General features: G+C 43.9%; 1 protein-coding gene across 1 annotated transcript; it reads left to right on the top strand.

Annotated features, from left to right (window-relative positions):
• Positions 1 to 15,086: 15,086 nt before the first annotated feature.
• LOC136631424 (indolethylamine N-methyltransferase-like) lies at positions 15,087 to 19,019 on the top strand. Its single transcript, XM_066605711.1, has 3 exons — positions 15,087 to 15,296; positions 16,840 to 17,047; positions 18,483 to 19,019. Exons 1-3 carry the CDS (start codon positions 15,158 to 15,160, stop codon positions 18,910 to 18,912), a joined length of 777 nt encoding a protein of 258 aa, XP_066461808.1. The 5' UTR covers positions 15,087 to 15,157; the 3' UTR covers positions 18,913 to 19,019.
• The last annotated feature ends 654 nt before the right edge of the window (positions 19,020 to 19,673 follow it).

Genomic DNA, 19,673 nt, shown 5'->3' with positions numbered 1-19,673 from the left:
AATGGGGCACTGGTTAAAAATGTTGTTGAGAAGGCCGAACTATTAAATTCCTATTTTGCATCTGTTTTCTCTCAGAAAGTAAATGTAACATCAACTAATCTTCCCTGTGCTACTGGGGGAATAAAATAATGCAGGCTATCTACAAAACAGAGAGATGGTGAGGGAACACTTGGATAACTTAAATGAATTCAAGTCTCCAGGTACAGATGAATTACATCCTAAGATACTAAAGGAAGCAGCAGAGGTAATTGCTGAACCACTTACCAAATTCTTGAAGAACGTTAGAAATTCCAGAAGATTGGAAAAGGCCAAATGTTGTCCCTATCTTCAAAATAGGGAAGAAGGTGGACCCGGGGAACTACAGGCTTGTGAGCCTGGCTTCTATATCTGGAAAGATTTTTGAACAAATTATTAAACAGCATGTATACAAGTACTTGGATGAAAATGGAGCAATTAACCAGAGCCAAGTCATGGCAGACCAATCTAATTTCTGCTATGACAGAATCACTGACTGGCTTCATCAGGAAAATGTGGTAGATATAGTATATATCGTGACTTTAGTATATATTTTGACATTTGACAAAGTATCTCATACCATCCTTATTGAAAAAATGACAAAATATGGGATGTACAAGGCAACTGTTTGATGGATTTACAACTGGCTGAATGATCATACTGAAATAGTGGTCATAAATGGCTGCATATCCAATTGGAAGAATGTGTCAAGTAGGGTACCACAAGGCTCTGTCCTGGGCCAAGTGTTTGTCAACATTTTTATAAATGATCTGGAGGAGGGAATTGATTGGAAACTGATCAAATCTGCATACGACACAAAGCTAGGAGGGATAGCTAACATTAGAAAAGAGAGAGAAGATTCAAAAAGATCTAGAAAGCTTGAACAGTGGGTGGTGGTTAACAAAATGGTATTTAACAAGGAGAAATGCAAAATCTGACTTATGGGCAAGAAAAATGAAAAAAGTACATACAGAATGCAAGAAATTGGGAAGCAGCAGCACATGTGAAAAATACTTGGGTATACTAATAGATCACAGACTGAACTTGAGTCAATAATGTGATGCAAAACCAAAAAGGCAAACACAATTCTGGGATGTATTAAGAGAGTCTAGATCACATGAGGTAATTATCCCCCTCTACTCTTAATTAGTCAGACCTCATCTGGAATACTGTGTACAGTTATGGTCACCACAATTTAAAAAAGACATATACAAACTAGAGCAATCTCAGAGAAGAGCTACCAGAAAAGTTAAAGGATTTGGAAATGTTTAGAAGACTGAGAGGAGACTTAATAGCTGTCTACAAATATTTAAAGGGCTGTCACAATACAGAGGAATCAGCCCTATTCTCATTTACACAAGGAAAGACTAAAAGCAATGGGATGAAACTGAAAGGGAGGAATGACAGATTGGATATTTGAAAAAAAAAAACCTTTTGACAGTGAGGGTGATCAATGAGTGGAAAAGGTTGCCATGGGAGGTGGTGAGTTCCCCTTCAATGGAAGTTTTCAAACAGAAGCTGGACAAACATCTACATAGTAGCATAGTATATTAGTGCGGCCTGTTTCAACACCCCCTTTTTGATCCAGAGGACGGCAAAAAAACAATGAGGCAGAAGCCAATTTAGCCCATTTGGGGGAGAAAAATCCTTCCTGATTCCATAATGGCAGTCAGAATAATCCCTGGATCAATACTCTAAGACCCGGATCAACAACCCCGCTGGTTATTTAACGTCTATATTTGGTAATATCATAGCAGTCTAAAAAGACATCTGGTCCCCTCTTAAACTCCTCTATCATTTTTGCAATCGCCACATCCTCAGGCAAAGAATTCCACAGTTTCACTGTTCTTACAGTAAAGCACCCCGTTCTATGTTGGTGATGAAACCTGTGTTCCTCTACACGTAGCAGATGCCTTCTGGTTACCATCACAGTCCTAGGTATAAACAGATCATGGGCTAGATCCTTGTATTGTCCCCTAATGTATTTATACATAATTATTTAGTCATTTTTTTTCCAGGGCGAATAATCCCAATTTTGATAGCCTCTCTGGCTATTCCAGTTCTACCATTCCGTTTAATAATTTAGTTGCCCTTCTTTCAACCCCCTCAAGGACTGCAACATCTTTCCTGAGCATCGGTGTTCAGAACTGTACACAGCATTCCATGTGAGGCTTGACATGTGCCCTATATAGTGGAAGAATAAATATTCTCATCTCTCGCCCCTATACCTTTTTTAATGCGCCCCAAGACTCTATTTGCTTTTGCAGCAGCTGACTGGCATTGATTGCTCCAGTTAAGTCTACAGTCAACTAGTATCCTCGAGTCTTTTTCCATATCACTTTTCCCTAGCAGTACCCCATTTAGTGTATATTGGTGACATCAGTTTTTCCTGCCCATGTGTATAACGTTATATTTATCAATATTGAACTTCATTTGCCATTTTTCTACCCAAGTTTCAAAACGATCTAGGTCCTTTTGCAGCTGTACATTGTCCTTCGTTGTAATAATTACCATGTATAATTTTGTATCATCTGCAAATATCAATATTGTACAGTGCAGTCCCTCTACCAGCTCATTGGTTAGTATATTAAACAGAATGGGGCCTAATACTGAACACTGTGGCACTCCAATAGCAATGGTGGTCCAATCACAGTACGAACCATTTATTACCACCCTCAGCTTTGTATTTCTGAGACAGTTCTTTACCGAACTACACACGTTTTCGCCCAGACCAAGCCGTCTCATTTTAAATATCAGCCGTTAAGCAGCAAGGTGTCAAATGCTTTAGAAAAATCTAGATATATGAGATCAATAGAATCTCCCAGATCAAGCCTACAACTTACTTCGTTGTAGAAGCTGATCAAATTGGTCTGACATGATTGACCCGTCATGAACCCCTGCTGATGAGGAGTTATACCGTTGTTTTCCTTGAGTTATTCCAGGATGGAATTTCTCAGAAATCCCTCAAATATTTTTCCAATTATTGAAGTGAGACTTACTGGCCTGTGATTATCAGGCTCCCTTCTTGACCCATTTTTGAAAGTGTGGGAGATAGCCCACCATGCTGTTGAGAATTGATGATAAATTGATGTACGATCATCATTCCAATCCCGTGCCACCTCCGTCACAAAATTGTCAGGAGCCGCAAACGTGGGCATAAAGGGGACTCAGGCGCCAGCACTTCTACACATCTCCACAATGCAGCAATACTCTGTGTGGGAAGCACGTGAGCGGGCCCAGGGTCAGGTTCAGTCCCAGCCTACACCTTGTGTGACCCAAGGTACCGCGAATTACATAGCAATGGGAAATCCATGCGTCCCCACACAATTCATTCTGTGTAGGTGTCAGATAGCTCAACACCGCTATGGTAAGTCTTTGAGTTACTTGGCTTTGCCTATGCTGTCGGTGCACAAAGATGGTATTACACAGGAAGAAATCAGAGTGCCCAAACATGGCAGAGTTTCACCATGCCAAAGACCTCGGCCTCGGCCCACATTTCTGCCCTAGTCAGTCAGTGTATTTGTGCCAGATAGGTAAAACACCTCAATGGGAAGTCTTTGTGCACCCACAGCATAGGCAGACCCCTGTAACATTTCTGCAGCAAAAGTATAGGCAAACCCCAGTAACATTTCTGTAGCAAGAGTATAGGCAAACCCCTCAAACCATTCAGTAGAAGCTGTATAGGCAGACCCCAGTAACATTTCTGAAGCTAAAGTATAAGCAGACCCCAGTAACATTTCTGTAGCAAAAGCATAGGTGAACCCCTGTAACATTTCTGTAGCAAAAATATAGGTGAACACCTGTAACATTTCTGTGGCAAGAGTGTAGGCGGACCCCAGTAACATTTCTGTAGCAGGAGTATAGGCGGACCCCAGTAACATTTCTGTAGCAAGAGTATAGGCGAACCCCTCAAACCATTCAGTAGAAACTGTATAGGCAGACCCCAGTAACATTTCTGTAGCAAAAGTATAGGCCGACCCAGTAACATTTCTGTAGCAAAAGTATAGGTGGACCCCAGTAACATTTCTGTAGCAAGAGTATAAGCGGACCCCTGTAACAATTCTGTAGCAAGAGTATAGGCGAACCCATGTAACATTTCTGTAGCAAGAGTATAGGCGGACTCCAGTAACATTTCTGTAGCAAAAGTATAGGCAGACCCCTGTAACATTTCTGTAGCAAGAGTATAGGCAGACTCCAGTAACATTTCTGTAGCAAGAGTATAGGCAAACCCCTCAAACCATTCAGTAGAAAAGGTATAGGCAGACCCCAGTAACATCTCAGTAGCCAAAGTATAGGCAGACCCGAGTAACATTTCTGTAGCAAAAGTATAGCAAACCCCTGTAACAGTTCTGTAGCAATAGTATAGGCGAACCCCAGTGACATTGGTGTACCAAGAGTATAGGAGAACACCTGTAAAAATTTGGTTACCAAGAGTATAGGCGAAGCCTGGAAAAAATAGTTTGCTAACAGTATTGGCAATGGCCTGAAAAATTCGTGTACCAAGAGTACAAGTGTACCCCTGAAAATTTGCTCAACTGCTAGGGCAGGTGAAACCCACAAACATATTTTGAAGATACAGCTCGTTATTGGTTAACTTGTTATAGAGCCTGGAGGCAGCCCTTCGAAAAAATTGGTTTAAGTTTAATTTTGAAACCTTTAAAAACTGATAAAAATTGTAAAAGTTTTAAACAGAGCATTTTGGGCCGCATAGAAATTGGCAGTTTAGCGTGATAACATGCTGTTTTAGGAGGAGGAGGAGTAATAATATTCGAGAGGGATACAGAAAGCTAATTCTCCCCTTTTTTGGGGTGATAGAGGATGCATTTTTCTCCTGTTGCAGCGAAAAGATTCTTTAGGATCCGCTGCTTTCCATTGGTGGAGAAGAGAAGTCTGGGGAAATCCAGCCTTTGTTCATCTTCAGGGTAAGCATGTCGGCGCTGTCAGTTGACAGGCGGGTATGCTTATCCGTGATGATTCCCCCAGCTGCACTAAACACCCTCTCTGATAAGACGCTAACAGCAGGGCAGGCCAGAGCCTCCAGGGCTTACAGTGCAAGTTCGTGCCACGTGTCCAGCTTTGACACCCAATAGCTGTATGGAGCAGAGACATCACGGAGGACGGTGGTACGATCGGCTACGCACTCCCTCACCATCTTTTAACAGTGCTCCCTCCGACTCAGCCTTGACTGGGGAGTGGTGACACAGCCTTGCTGGGGAGCTATAAAGCTGACAAAGGCCTTGGAGAGTGTTCCCCTGCATGTGCTGGACATGCTGCCTGCTCCCTGCACCTCCCCTGCTAGTTGGCCCTCGGAACTGCATCTTCTGCCACTAGCGCTGTTGGATGGGAACTTTTGCATCACTTTTTCCACCAGGGCCCTGTGGTATTGCATCACTCTCGTACCCCTTTCCTCTTCGGGAATAAGAGTGGAAAAGTTCTCCTAATACCGTGGGTTGTGAAGGGTGTACACCCAGTAATCCGTGTTGGCCAGAATGCGTCTAACACGAGGGTCACGGGAAAGGCAGCCTAACATGAAGTCAGCCATGTGTGCCAGGGTCCCAGTACGCAACACATCACTGTCCTCACTAGGAAGATGACTTTCTGGATCCTCCTCCTCCTTCCCCTTTTCAGCCCATACAGGCTGAACAGATGAAAGGCAAATAGCATGAGTACCCTCTGCAGTCTGGCCAGCTGTCTCTTCCCTCTCCCCCTCCTCCTCCAAAACGTGCTGAGATATAGACATAAGGGTGGTCTGGCTATCAAGTGACATACTGTCATCCCCCGCCTCCTGTTCCAACCGCAAAGCATCGGCCTTTATGTTCAGCAGCGAACTTCTTAGCAGGCAAAGCAGCGGGGTGGTAATGCTAATGATTGCCGCATCGCCGCTCACCATCTGGGTAGACTCCTCAAAGTTTCCGAGGACCTGGCAGATATCTGCCATCCATGCCCACTCCTCATTAATGAATTGCGGAAGCTGACTACCACTCCACCTCCTATGTTACAGCTGGTATTCCACTATTGCTCTACAATGCTTGTACAGCCTGGCCAACATGTGCAGTGTTGAATTCCAGCGTGTGGGCACGTTGCACAGCAGTCGGTGCTCTGGCAGCTGAAACCATCGTTGCAGGGTCCTCATGGTGGCAGCATCCGTGGTGGACTTGCGGAAATATGTGCAGACGCGGCGCACCTTGCCGAGCAGGTCAGACAAGTGAGGGTAGTTTTTCAGAAACCGCTGAACCACCAGACTGAAGATGTGGGCCAGGCATGGCACGTGTGTGAGGCTGCCGAGCTGCAGAGCCGCCACCAGGTTACGGCAATTGTCACATATGACCATGCCCGGTTGGAGGCTCAGAGGTGAAAGCCAGAGGTCGGTCTGCTCTGTTAGACCCTGCAGCAGCTTGGGGGCCGTGTGCCTCTTGTCACCTAAGCTGATTAGTTTCAGCACGGCTTGCTGACGCTTGCCACTGCTGTGCTGCCGCGCCACGTGCTACCAACTACTGGTGATGTGCCCACACTTCTTAATTGAGGAGTAGACGTGGCAGAGGACGAGAAGGGGGAGGGTTTGGAGGAGGTGGCATAAAACGCCGCAGATACCAGCACCAAGGTAGGACCCGCTATTCTGGGTGTGGGTAGCACGGGAGCAGTCCCAGGCTCTGATTCGGTCCCAGCCTCCACCAAGTTCACTTAGGCCGCCTGCAGACGAGCAGGTCGGATCCGGCAGCGAGAAATCTCGCCACGCGATCCGACCCCAGAGCCTGCAGGGACGAGCGCGTACTCACCCGCGCCTGGCGGCCCCGGCTCTTTGATGTGCCGGCTGCCGCGCAGCCGGCGCATGCGCAGACCGGAGCCGGCGGCCAGGTGAGTGCGTGCCCCGCAGAAAATTAGAACATGCCGCGGTTTGTTTGCCGCGCGAGATTTCGCGCGGCCAAACCGCGGCCGTCTGCATAGGAGTGCGTATTGTAATGCACTCCTATGCAGACTTTCAGCGGCGGAAATCCCGCGGGAAATCCCGCGGCGGGATTTCCGCTCATCTGCAGGCGGCCTAAATGTGCTGTCAGAGAGATATAGTGGCCCTGCCCACCAGTACTTGTCCACGTGTCCGTGGTTAAGTGGACCTTCCCAGTAACCGCGTTGGTGAGGGCACGATTTATGTTGTGGGAGACGTGCTGGTGTAGGGCAGGGATGGCACTCTGGGAAAAATAGTGGCGACTGGGGACAGAGTACCGCAGGACCGCCGCGCCATCCTGTTTTTGAAAGCCTCCGCTTCCACAAGCCTGTACAGCAGCATCTCCAGGCTGATTAATTTGGCAATGTGCACGTTTAAAGCTTGTGCGTGCGTCCGGGTGGGTGGTGGCGTATTTCTGCTTTCGCTCCAATGCTTGTGTTAGTGACAGCTGAATGCTGCGGTGAGAGACATTGCTGGATGGAGTGGAGGACGGTGGAGGTGAGGGTGTGGGTGCAGGCCGGGAGGGGCTCGATCCTGTGTCCTGGGAGGGGGATTGGATCTGTGTGCCAGGTTGTGACACAGGGGAAGAGGCAGTGGTGTGAACCGGAGGCGGTGAATGGCCTACGTCCCACCTTGTGGGGTGCTTGGCCATCATATGCCTGTGCATGCTGGTGGTGGTGAGGCTGGTAGTGGTGGCTCCTCGGCTGATCTTGGTGCGACACAGGTTGCACACCACTGTTCGTCGGTCATCCGCGCGCTCACTAAAAAACATTCATACCTTTGAACACCTAGCCCTCTGTATAGAGGCTTGCCACGAGGGGGTGCTTTGGGAAATAGTTGGGGGATTCTTCGCTCTGGCCCTGCCTCTACCCCGGGCCACTCCACTGCTTTTCCAACCTATCCTGCGGCTGCACTTGCCTCTCCTTCTGAAGCCCTGTCCTCAGTAGGCTTAGCAAACCTCAGAATAATCTGTGCACTCCTCCCTTAGACATACTGCCCTTACTACTACCTCACTGACAGACAACTGTGTCTTATCATCCTCATCCACAAAAAGCTCTTGAGACAGTTACCGAAAGTCTCCAGCCTCATTACCCAGGCTCTGGGAAATTTCCAAAGGTTGGGCATCAGTCACGACAAGCTCCTCAGGTGAGAGAGGAACCATTTTTTCCCACTCATGGCAGTGACCCGAGAACATGGAGTGAGGAGGCTGGGAGGAAGGAGTAGCAGCCAGAAGATTCAGAGTTGCAGTTCCTATGCCGGGAGGACTGTGTAGAAGACTGGGTGATTGATACATTGCTGGACGCGTTTTCTGACATCCACGACAGGACCTGCTCGCACTGCTCTGTTTGTAATAAAGGTCTACCACACGGACCCGTAAATCATGATATGAAGCTGGGGAGCCGAGAAACTTGCCTCTCTCCTCATCCCGCAGCAGCCGTCTGTGATTCACCCCGCCCAAGAACTCAGGCTGTGCTCACACCCTCACTTGGACGACCTCGTCCGCATCCGCGTCCTCGACCCTTACCCCTACTCCTCATCATGACATCATGGACCCTTGGGGTTCTTGTACGGAGGATCAGGACTGTATAACTTTCCCTATAGAAGCAGCTCTGTCCCTAAACTCTGCGTTATGCACTACAGACTGACAACGCTATAGTTGAAATGGCCTGCACAGCCCGAGATGCTTAAAAAAAAAATTGGTGCACTACTGCTCCCAGCCAGCAACAGCAGTAATGCACACGATGTTGAGTAGCCCTTAGAAGGACCGTTGGGCTTCTTGATGACAGGATCCTACTCTAACACTGCCCCTATATCAGCAGCAGCACTATCCCTAACCTCTGCTAGCATGCGTCTGAGGCGAGCTGCGGGCGGGACCAGTTTAACTACTCGGCAGTCACCTGATCGGCCCAGCCACTCACTAATGTGGGGGGGAGAGGACTGGCACGTCACAGCAGAAAGTGGTAATGCCTTCCCCACATGTCTATTGGCTAGAAAATGGCGCTAAACATGCGGGAAAGGAAACGCAATTAAGTCGATTACCGCGTGGAGTTCGTCTCGAGTAACGAGCATCTCGAATACCCTAATACTCGAACGAGCATCAAGCTCGGACGACTGTGCTCGCTTATCTCTACTGAAAAGTAATGTTAAATTTGTATGTCTCCTAAATGGTTAAAAAAAACACAAAAGTTTTTCAAATGTGCATCCAAAATAAAGTAAACAGATGGAAATATATATCTTAGCAAAAATGTGTACATTATGTTTGCACATATTTGATATATTACAATGGAAAATGTGAAAAAATGACAATTTTTTCAAACTGTTCCCAAAATTGGTACCTTTAATAAATATACACAAATTCTATTGGACTATTTTCACCAGCTAAATGAAGTACAATATGCTGTGAATAAACAATGTCAGAATCACTTGGATATGCAAAACCTTTACGGAGCTATTTTATGTTAAAGTGACACATGTCAGATTTCCAAAATTTGGCCTCGTCATTAAGGCGTAAACAGGCTTGGTCACTAAGGAGTTATACTATGACTTCCTCTCTCAGTTACAGACATCTATTTGGCTCCCTCTTGTGCCTACTGCTGGTTATGCAAGAACAACCTGTCAACAAGTGGGTACACTGTGTTAGGGTGTGCTGCTGGGATCTGTTGTACTACATGGGTTTCCAGCAGCACAGCTCTGCAGGTAGGGTTGATTGTGCTGGCTGGGTGTGGATTGCTCCAGCCAGTCAATCCACCAGATCTACTGCTCATATATTAGCTCCTCTGCTAGAGACTGCTGGCCTTTCCTCCCTTTGTTCAGTGTGAACTGTGTTATGTTCCTGTATACCTGTGCTTGTGGCGGGACATGAGGTGTGAGCGGGCATGTTCAGTGTGCGTTTTGATGTGATTAGTGTCATCTTACTGCACTTTTGTGCAGTTTTCAGTACGAGTAGTGTGAACTGTGTCTTGCTGTGAATCCTTTATCATCTAGGATTAGGTAGGTCTTTAGGTTGCAGCGTGGAGTCTTCCCTGTCGGGACGATTGCCATGCATGCAGGCAGGTTTTCCTGGGGTTAGTTGTCTCATTAGAGTAGGGACCTATACAAGGAAATACAATAAAAAAGCCCTGGTGCTCCAGTAGATTGGTGTCCAATGAAGAAGGAACAGAAGTATCATACTTGATAAAGGCTATTGCATAGCCGAAACACGTTGTATGTTTTACAATAAATATTTCTCCTTTGGAACTTCATGAATACGAATTCATCTGTAATCCTACACGCCTACCAGGATTTTAGGGGTGTCATAGGCATTGACACCTCTACGAAGTAAGTCTCCTTCTGTTCCTTCTTCATTGGACACCAATCTACTGGAGCACCAGGAGGAAAACCAGATAGCGCCTCAGGGTTGACGTTCAGTGGAAATCAACACTATTTTGATCCTCCAATACCCGGGGGAGAGCTGCAGAAATAACTGGGGTCTCTCAAAAGAGAGTGGTCCCAAAGAAATAAAATACAAAAGAGCTATCAGCAAACAAAAATTTCTGCGCTCAATAAATAGTGTGTAACCACAAATAGTGATCTGTCAAAGAATAAATAGGAGTTACACTTACTGAGGAGGAGGGGGGTATGATGACCATGAGCCCCCTCCTTGAAGTGATGACTCCTTCAGTCTCCAAATAGATGTTTTACCACACGTTTTAAAAGTGAAGCAATAGCACCTTTAATATCAAACTTCGCTAAAATAACAGGCAACGCGTTTCAGTGCACACAGGCACTGGCTTGAGTAAGGTGCCTGTGTGCACTGAAACGCGTTGCCTGTTATTTTAGCGAAGTTTGATATTAAAGGTGCTATTGCTTCACTTTTAAAACGTGTGGTAAAACATCTATTTGGAGACTGAAGGAGTCATCACTTCAAGGAGGGGGCTCATGGTCATCATACCCCCCTCCTCCTCAGTAAGTGTAACTCCTATTTATTCTTTGACAGATCACTATTTGTGGTTACACACTATTTATTGAGCGCAGAAATTTTTGTTTGCTGATAGCTCTTTTGTACTGGAGCACCAGGGCTTTTTTATTGTATTTCCTTGTATTCTGCCCTCTCTGGTGTATATTTTACCTAGAGTCACCCTATGATGCTCTCCCACCTTGGGATGTCCTTCCGACCAGTTCTTTGGATCCACATTTGACATCACCTGCTGCTTAGGATCATTTGGACGGACCGTGATCCCCCTGTAGGGTACGGTTACGTCTGGGGTGAGTTCCCACTTATCTTACTCCAGCCTATTGTCATTCTCTCCACCCCACATTGGAGCGCCACTAATCTCATATAATTTACTTTAAAGTAGGAACCTGTGGAACAACGAGGACCCTTGGAGTGGGCTGGTGGGCTTAAGTATCTTGGCCAAATTATGAACTGATGCCTCATACATTCTATAGTTATTCCATCTGGCTATGTGTGCAGGTATGCCAGTGAGTGTTTTGAGCACTTGTCAGTCTTTGTTTCATGTCTGTTTCTTAGTTATGTCTATGAGTATGAAGGCCGTTTTGCAGCTTTGCGGTTCTGTCTGTTCGCCTGTTGGCAAGTATGAAGTCTAGTTTGCAGTTCTGCTGTGCCATTTGAGTTCGCCTGTTGGCATGTATGAAGTTGGTTTCACAGTTCTGCTGTTTGGTCCAAGTTTTTCAGTTCGTGAGTGTGAAAGACTTAATTAGAGTTGAGCGAACGTACTCTGCTGAGTTTGATGCTCGTTCGAGTATTAGCGTACTCGATGGTGCTTGTTAGTCGAATGAGCATCACGCCGTGTTCGACCCCGCCTGCAGCGCGCGTGTCAACGGCAAATTTTTGGGGAGAGAGTCTCCTATTTTTTAGTCAATGGGGTTCGTTACTCGAGTAGAGCTCTCGAACTTTACGAAAAGCGCAACTTGAATAACGCACATCTCTAGACTTAATCCTTTCCAACCCTATAACTGTCATACAAGTTCCCACAATGCACTGCTCTCTGATAATATGAAACCAGCAGAATGGAGAAGGCATGTCTCATTACGATACCTTATTTATGTGCAGTGCATCATAAAGGGGGTCTCTAGCTTGGGACTCCGCTCAATTAACTAGAGCAGAAAGCGACAAACAAAAGGAGGATTCATTACACTTATGTATTACATAGTTACCCATTCATTTGAATAATCCATGTAATTATCTATCATGACCATAATACCTTAAGGCCTCTTTAACACAACTGTGTGCATTTTTACATTTGCCCATACGCACCGTAAAATTGCATAAATAAAAATAGCCATGATCAAGTCCCGATCTTAATTAGCGTATTTTCATCCACTCACACGGGTGACTACTGCGAGATTACAAAACAATACGCTGCAGCACGGAAATCCATCACTTGGCAGAAATCCTCAAAATGACTACTAATGCCTAAATAGAGCCAGCTGACTTCTTTTCCCAGTTTTGGATGCAGGTAAACTCCCTCCCTCTCCCTTTTTTTCCCCTTTCCATAGAAGTCTATGGAGCTTGCTACATATTTCATCAAAAGATAGGTCCTACTCTATCTTGTGATGCAGCGTATATGCGCTATTTTTCTGCTGCATTTTTTTTACATGCTCAAAAATCGTTCATCTGAATAAATACATTGGAATCTAATGTTTCAGATGGTGTAGATTTTTGCCGCCACTAAATAGAGTCATGTGAATAAGGCCTAAGGATGTAGATAGATAGACAGACAGACAAAAAAAAAATTATAATGTGGTTGGATAAATACGAACACCCTAAGGGCGGCTTCAGATGACCGTATATAGGCCAGGTTTTCACACCTGGCGGATATACAGTGCCCCTCTCTGCAGGGGGAGGTGGCTGGAAGAGCCGGGAGCAGTGCACTGAGCTCCCGCCCCTCGCCACTATTTGCAATGGGAGTGGGCGTGGTGGGGTGGAGCTAAATTCCGGGGCTAGCACCACACCCGTCCCATACCCTCCCATTGCAAATAGTGCCGAGTGGCGGAGAGGGGGCGGGAGCTCAGTGCACTGCTCCCGGCTCTTCCAGCCTCCTCCCCCTGCAGAGAGGGACACCGCATATCGTCCGGCCATGAAAACCTGGCCGATATACGGTCATCTGAATAAGCCCTAAATCTAATACTTTGTTGAGGGGCATCCAGTTCTTGGTAATGTCGCTGTTGTGCCAAATTTAATTCACTTTTCGACGACCGTCTTCACTGCGTATTTGTAATGCCTTGGAAATGTTTTGGTGTCCTTCCACAGACAGAAACCTTTAACCCCTTAAGGACCAGGCTGTTTTGTACCCTAAGTACCAGACACCTCTTAGGGATTTTACCCACGTAGTGGTTTAACTACCCAAATTTTTTTCTCTTCAGTTACCAAAATAATTTTTGCTGAGTTTTGTTTTCATGACATATAGGGCTATTTTTAATATCTTTTTCACAGAATTTTTTTCCAGTTTTTAGTTTTATTGGGGTAAAAAGCTAAAAAAAAAAGTTTTTTTTTAACATTCATAGTTTTTTTTAAATTAGTATATTTACGTTAGAATAAAGTATGGGAATGGTTCCTTATTTTGTTTTGGACGTTTTGATATATAATATGTATGATTTTGGATTACAGGGCACATACGGTGACGTTTTTTGGGTTATTTTCTTTCTTATTTATATATTTTTATTATATTCTGCAATTTTGTTTTACTTATTTATGTAATTATGTTTTTTACTATCTATGTCTCCCAAGACGTCATATAAGACCTCTGGGGAACATTCAGAGACAGGGAAAACATGCCCCCTGTAGTGACAATAGTAGTCTATAGAAAAGACTTGAGCAGCAGATAGGTGCAAAACGAATACTCACATCCAGAGGATGTTTCTTTTATTTAATCCACATAAAGTCAATGTTTCAGCTATAACATGTAGCCTTTATCAAGTCACATGTTATAGCTGAAACGTTGTCTTTATGTGGATTAAATAAAAGAAGCATCCTTTGGATGGGAGGATTCATATTGCACCTGTCTGCTGCTCAAGTCTTTTCTATAGACTTATCTGGTTTGTTGATTCGTGGGCTGGATCCAGCTTTGAGCGTGCATTTGCACTGAGCTTCCCACAAGAGATGTGTTATTGTGTGCTGCTGACTATCTCCATCTTTAGTGACAATTGTCACTGGCAGAGCTGATCATGGTCTGATAGGAGCCTGAAGCTCTGCTGTGCTAGGGATTCCCAGCGGTCATGTGACTGCCATCTTGCGTAGTGGAAGAAACACTTTCACTCTTTAGTACATAGCACTCATTGAGTGCTGTGTACTAGGGAAAGGAGAAGGCATAAGGGGTTAAAAACCATTTCTCCCTCCTCCTCTGGGTTATTAGCTGTGTCTAACAGCTGACAACCCATACTGCTTCTGATTGATTTCAGAAGCAGAGGCTTTAATCCCGTGCCATATTTTTACTATCAGGCGGGATTAAAGCCCGGGACCAAGCGCATAAATTTAAGATGCTCGGTCCCTAATGGGTTAAACCTCAAAGATCCCTTTGATGTGCTGTAAGCTCTTTATGGCCTTTGCAACTAAGAAAACGTCAGGACAATCCTACTAGAAAAGCAGACCTGTATATGGGGTGAATCAAAATCACCATAAATAACAGCAGCGGAGTACTGACTACTATTTAGCATGAGTTTAAATGTGATTGGCTAATTCTGAACATAACCACATCCCCAAATATGAGAGGGTGTTCACACTTATGCAACCACATTATTTAAGTTTTGTAATGTTTATTTTTTAATCCTAAAAGATTTCAGTTTGTTTTTCAATGGAATTATACAGATAATGGATCACATTAAGGTGAAGGTGGAAATAAATCTGAAATGACTCATCTTGGTCAAATTTTTTAACATGAAAAAAACATGGCATTTTAACAGAGACTTTTTATATCCACTGTAGATAGATAGATAGATAGATAGATAGATAGATAGATAGATAGATAGGCAAGCACTCGTCTTCTGCCAGCAGATTCTTTAGGACAGCAGACTTGCAGTTTCAGAATAGCAACTGGAAGTTGAGTAATCCTGATATTTTTAGGTCATGCTACATGCACAAATGTATAACAGCGAGCACCACATTAATCATTAATGGTTGAGGCTCTGACTGAGAGCAAGGGTTATATCAGTCACCACTTCTACAGCTGACTACATACAAGATCATTCCTATTTTTCAAGATGGATTTTACTGGAGGGGAAGTATATCAGTCCAGCTTTGACTCCAAAGCATATCTGGCTTCCTTCTGTAGTTTGGGATCTGGAAGAGACGACATTCTAAAATTCCGACTAAAAAAATGCTTTGAGACATTTGGACCAGGTAAGTACATCCCTTCTGATATAGACAAAATTGGTATAGCCTGGCCATCTCCTGGTATGTAATTATGTACTTATTGTACAAGTTATATATGTTCTTGCATTAAGTAATAAAGACCAAGCTGGAATAACCTGGGGCTCTCATGGTATATACAGCTGGTATAGGTTATACATCTTCTTGTATGTGTGATATGGGTCATGCTGGTATAACCTGGGCACCTTCATCATATAGGTACAATCGGTATATGTTATATATCATCTTCTATGCAGGGATATTGAGCATGCTGGTATAACATAGGCATCTTCTGATGCATAATTATATATTTATAGCTGGTATAAGTTGTACATCTTTTCTATCCAGGGTCATTATTACAAATGATCTTCATGATTTGAAACACATAACTCTTGTTTAATAGCATTCAGATCACATAAATTTGATACCAATGCACACAGAAACTCAAAAAGTTTTGTTCTACAACATCAAAAATGTTTTCCACATCAGGTAAGCAGTGTGATCCCCCTTTGTTACCCGACAAACATTGAGCCTGTAGTTAATTTCCTGGCATACACGTTGCAGCGCATCATGACTAATTGATACAATGGCTTCTGTGATGCATACTTTCAGATCATGCATAGCGAGTTGGTAAGGGTGGCATGTAGACTCTATCTTTAACACTCCCCTAGAGAGAAAAATCACAAGGTGTAAGGTCTGGGGAATGGGGAGACCAAGGAAGAAGTCCATTATCATCACAACCTGCATGGCCAATCCATCTATTTGGTAGTTGCCCAGTGAGCTCACATCTGACTTCACTGTAAAATGGGGGGTGCCCCATCCTGTTAGAAGATGAAACCTGAGAGTTCCTCTTTCAGCTGCAGCAGAAGCCATATCTGTAGTATGTCCAGGTACAAAATCCCTGTGATTGTCAGCTTCTGTATCACCTAACCAGAGTTGCTGCACTCTCTAGAGGCCACCGAGTACCAGGTGAAAGATTGCACTTGGGAGGTGAGGGAAGCACTGTATCTGCTGTAAGCAGCTGCAGATACATGTTTGATTTTGAGTCAAAATCTGCGCAGGTGGTTCAGTTTTTGATTCTGTTTCTATTTTGGAGATGCTGCCTATTTTCTGCGGCATGGATATTGGATTTTTTTCCATCTGATTTTCAGAAAGAAAAATTGATTCAAAAGTCATTTGAATGAGTGTATGCACACAGGTTCTTTTTGTACTCTGTCTATTTGGCCAAATAAAAAAAAATTGCAGCATGTCTTATTTTGTCAAATATTCTAACAAAAAAAAAACACGTGTTAATGTGTGGCCTCCCACACATCAGACAACATATGGATGGGATGCTGAACGAATCACGTTGTGCCCAAAAATCTCAGGCAAAACTTTTTTCTTGTCCGTGTGCATATAGCCTTACACTTTTCTAAGTGATTTCCTTCTCATTTCACTGAAGAGTTCTCATGATCTGTTCAGATACCAGAGGTCAGTTTTCCACTAATCAGAGATGTCATGACCAATTTCCATTTTAATACTCTTTTTTTTTTAGGTGGTATTACCGGAGATGTTTTGGTTGATATTGGAACTGGACCAGCCATATACCATCTTCTCTCTGCATGTGAATCCTTTCCTCAAATCATTTCAACTGACTTTACTGATAGCAATAGGCAGGAGCTGGAGAGATGGTTAAGAAGAGATCTGGGAACTTTTGATTGGTCAGAGATTGTGAAGACCGTTTGTGACCTGGAAGGTGACAGGTAGATCATTCATGTACAACACTTTATAAATACTAATGTAAATCATAATAATAATCTATATATAAAGAGTATATGCACAACAGTAATAGCCCATCAGCAAGTACTGTAAAACCTAATTCCTCGCTTATGATTCTTACAAAAGAGCTAACAATATATTCATGAAAATGTTGCACAGTCAAGAGGTTGTGGGACACAATTAAAGTACCAAGGTTTTTCTATGCTATCTTGAAGGTCCCTGTAGAGAGGGAGCCTTGTGCAGGTTCACATGAGCCATAGAGATTAAGGATGGGACAACCTTACTTGAGGCTCCTTCCTTCATAGACCCCATAGCAGTAGCCTTAACTGCTTCTATAGTATGTACACTCTTTAGAAAATAATCAGCATCAAATTTCCTTGGAAGGGACACTGCTCTTAATGGTCTGAGGTAAATATCTAGAGAATCCCTGGACATCTCTGGAAGAGTATTTCGTCTTGGTTATCTGTGATGCCCCCCTTCCTATTTAAAGGTTATTCCCATGATTGACTTTTAACACCTATCGATATGATTGGTGATAAAAGTCTGATTGATAAGAGTCCCACTAATGCCATGAAGGGGGTCCTGTGTCTCCCCCATTCTTCTCTGCATTGTGCTTACTGCAGTGATGTGAAGAAAAAATGGAGAGTCGGACGAGCATTCATGATGCAGCTCTATTCATTTGAAAGGGGCTGATGGAGGTAGTTGAGTAAAAGTGCTCCGCTACCTCTGGCACGCCCATTAAGGCTTCTTCACATGAGCGTATCCACATTTGCACTCGTTATAGCGCTGTGATTTTGCAGAATGAACGCCATGTATTTGCAAGCACAACTGCATTTTCACTGTATTTTTGGCGCATGCAAGAAGTGCACAATTGCGCATGCAAAAATATGCCCCGATGCTTCCAGCCAGTGAAATCGCCAAATTCTTTAATGAGTGCCAGAAGTGCCAGGTTGGCAAATTTGCAAGAAAAAAGAACATGGTGTGTTTTTCTTTTGCATGATGCAGTGGTGCATGAGAAATACGTGCTTGTGAAAGAACCCATTGAAATCAATTGGTTCTATTTTCTGTGTATAGCGGATGCAAATTTTTCATGCGCGAATATGTACATGGGAAGGGGCTCTTAAAGATGAATAGAGCAGCACCACATATGCTCATTGCCACTCCATTCAAGCTGATTCTCATTGCTGGAGATTCAGCGAGCCCATAGTGAAGAGGGACGCCTGTTCTCAGGATGGATAGTTCTGCGGATAGTTGATAAAAGTCACTCTTGGAAATAAACTGTTCATTAGATATATCAAGCAGAGGAGACCAACATGAAGTATCATTGGCCCCACAGGGTGGAAAAAGACCTCTTTGTGAAATTTGCTCTATCTGGTCTCTTGGTGGTCATCAGGTGTTTGTAATATTTCTTTAAAACAGAAACAATTGGGTGGAAAAGGAGAACAAATTACGAAACTGTATCCAGAAAGTTCTGAAGTGTGATGTAACAAAGAGTAATCCATTAGATCCCATAGTAATTCCTGCTGCGGATTGCCTGACCACAGCGCTATGCTTGGAAACAGCCTGCCAAGATATTGACTCATATTACCAGTCTCTGAAGAATATTACCACTCTGCTAAAGCCCGGAGGACACTTGGTTTTGATTGGCGTTCTTGGAAATTCCTTTTATAAGGTGGGAGAGAAGAATTTCTTCAGTCTGACTTTGGATGAAGAGACAGTGAGGAATGCTGTCATAGACGCTGGATACAGTATTAAGGATATAGAAGTTTACAATATTCCCAATATCGCTTCAAGTGCCCACATTACAGATACATATGCAAATATTTTCCTTGTGGCACAGAAGAAATGAGATGTAAGCTTGGATTTACCTATGAAAAAGAAATAACTAGAATACATGATGCATTGCATGGGTCACAGATAATATGTAAAAATAAGAAATATTTCAGCACATCTTTCCAGTGATTTCTTCAAAGTTTCTTGTAGAGCTTTGTCTTGTAATTGGCTATTAAAATTGATTTTAATTAAAAAAATTCATAATTCCATGTCTTACCATGTTATTATTGCAGGTTACTAGAATGATGTACCATACTTTGAAATGAATAGAAACTTCAAAAAGAGGAGTCTGCATCCGAGCTCCAAGAGTTACATGGGTGTGTTTGCCTCACTGCAGATTTTTTTTGTCCCACTGTGTGGTAATCTGAGGGCTCCTTAACAGGGGTGTATTTGCGTGTGCAAACTTAGGGCTCAGTCAGACGGGCGTTTTTTCACGCGATTTGCGCATGCGCATGCGTCCGGCGATTTTATAAAACCATTGCTTTGCAATGGTATCGGACACATGAGCGTTTTTTATGCGCTCGTCCGATAAATTATAGAACAGAAATCGCAGATCGCACCTATCTGCGATCTGCGATTCCTGTTCTCTTCTCTATATGCGCTCAATGGGGCCGGCGGCAGAAGCGCCGACCCTATTAAGAGCATATACTAGACAAATCATTCTTCTCTGCCACAGCTGTAATAGCTGTGGCAGAGAAGAATGATGTTTGCCCATTGAATTCAATGGAGTCGGCAATACAGCCGGCTCCATTGAAAGCAATGGGCTGTCGGCGATCG

Source organism: Eleutherodactylus coqui, chromosome 6 (assembly GCF_035609145.1).
Source record: "Eleutherodactylus coqui strain aEleCoq1 chromosome 6, aEleCoq1.hap1, whole genome shotgun sequence".
Lineage (NCBI taxonomy): Eukaryota > Metazoa > Chordata > Amphibia > Anura > Eleutherodactylidae > Eleutherodactylus > Eleutherodactylus coqui.
Note: the sequence above shows the minus strand (reverse complement) of the source record. Positions and strands in the feature narration are given on the sequence as shown.

Coding starts and splice junctions, on each gene's coding strand:
- LOC136631424 (XM_066605711.1), top strand. CDS start 15,158: ATGGATTTTACTGGAGGGGAAGTATATCAGTCCAGCTTTGACTCCAAA. Junction 15,297..16,839: donor CTTTGAGACATTTGGACCAG/GTAAGTACATCC, acceptor TTTTTTTTTTAG/GTGGTATTACCGGAGATGTT. Junction 17,048..18,482: donor TGTGACCTGGAAGGTGACAG/GTAGATCATTCA, acceptor TCTTTAAAACAG/AAACAATTGGGTGGAAAAGG.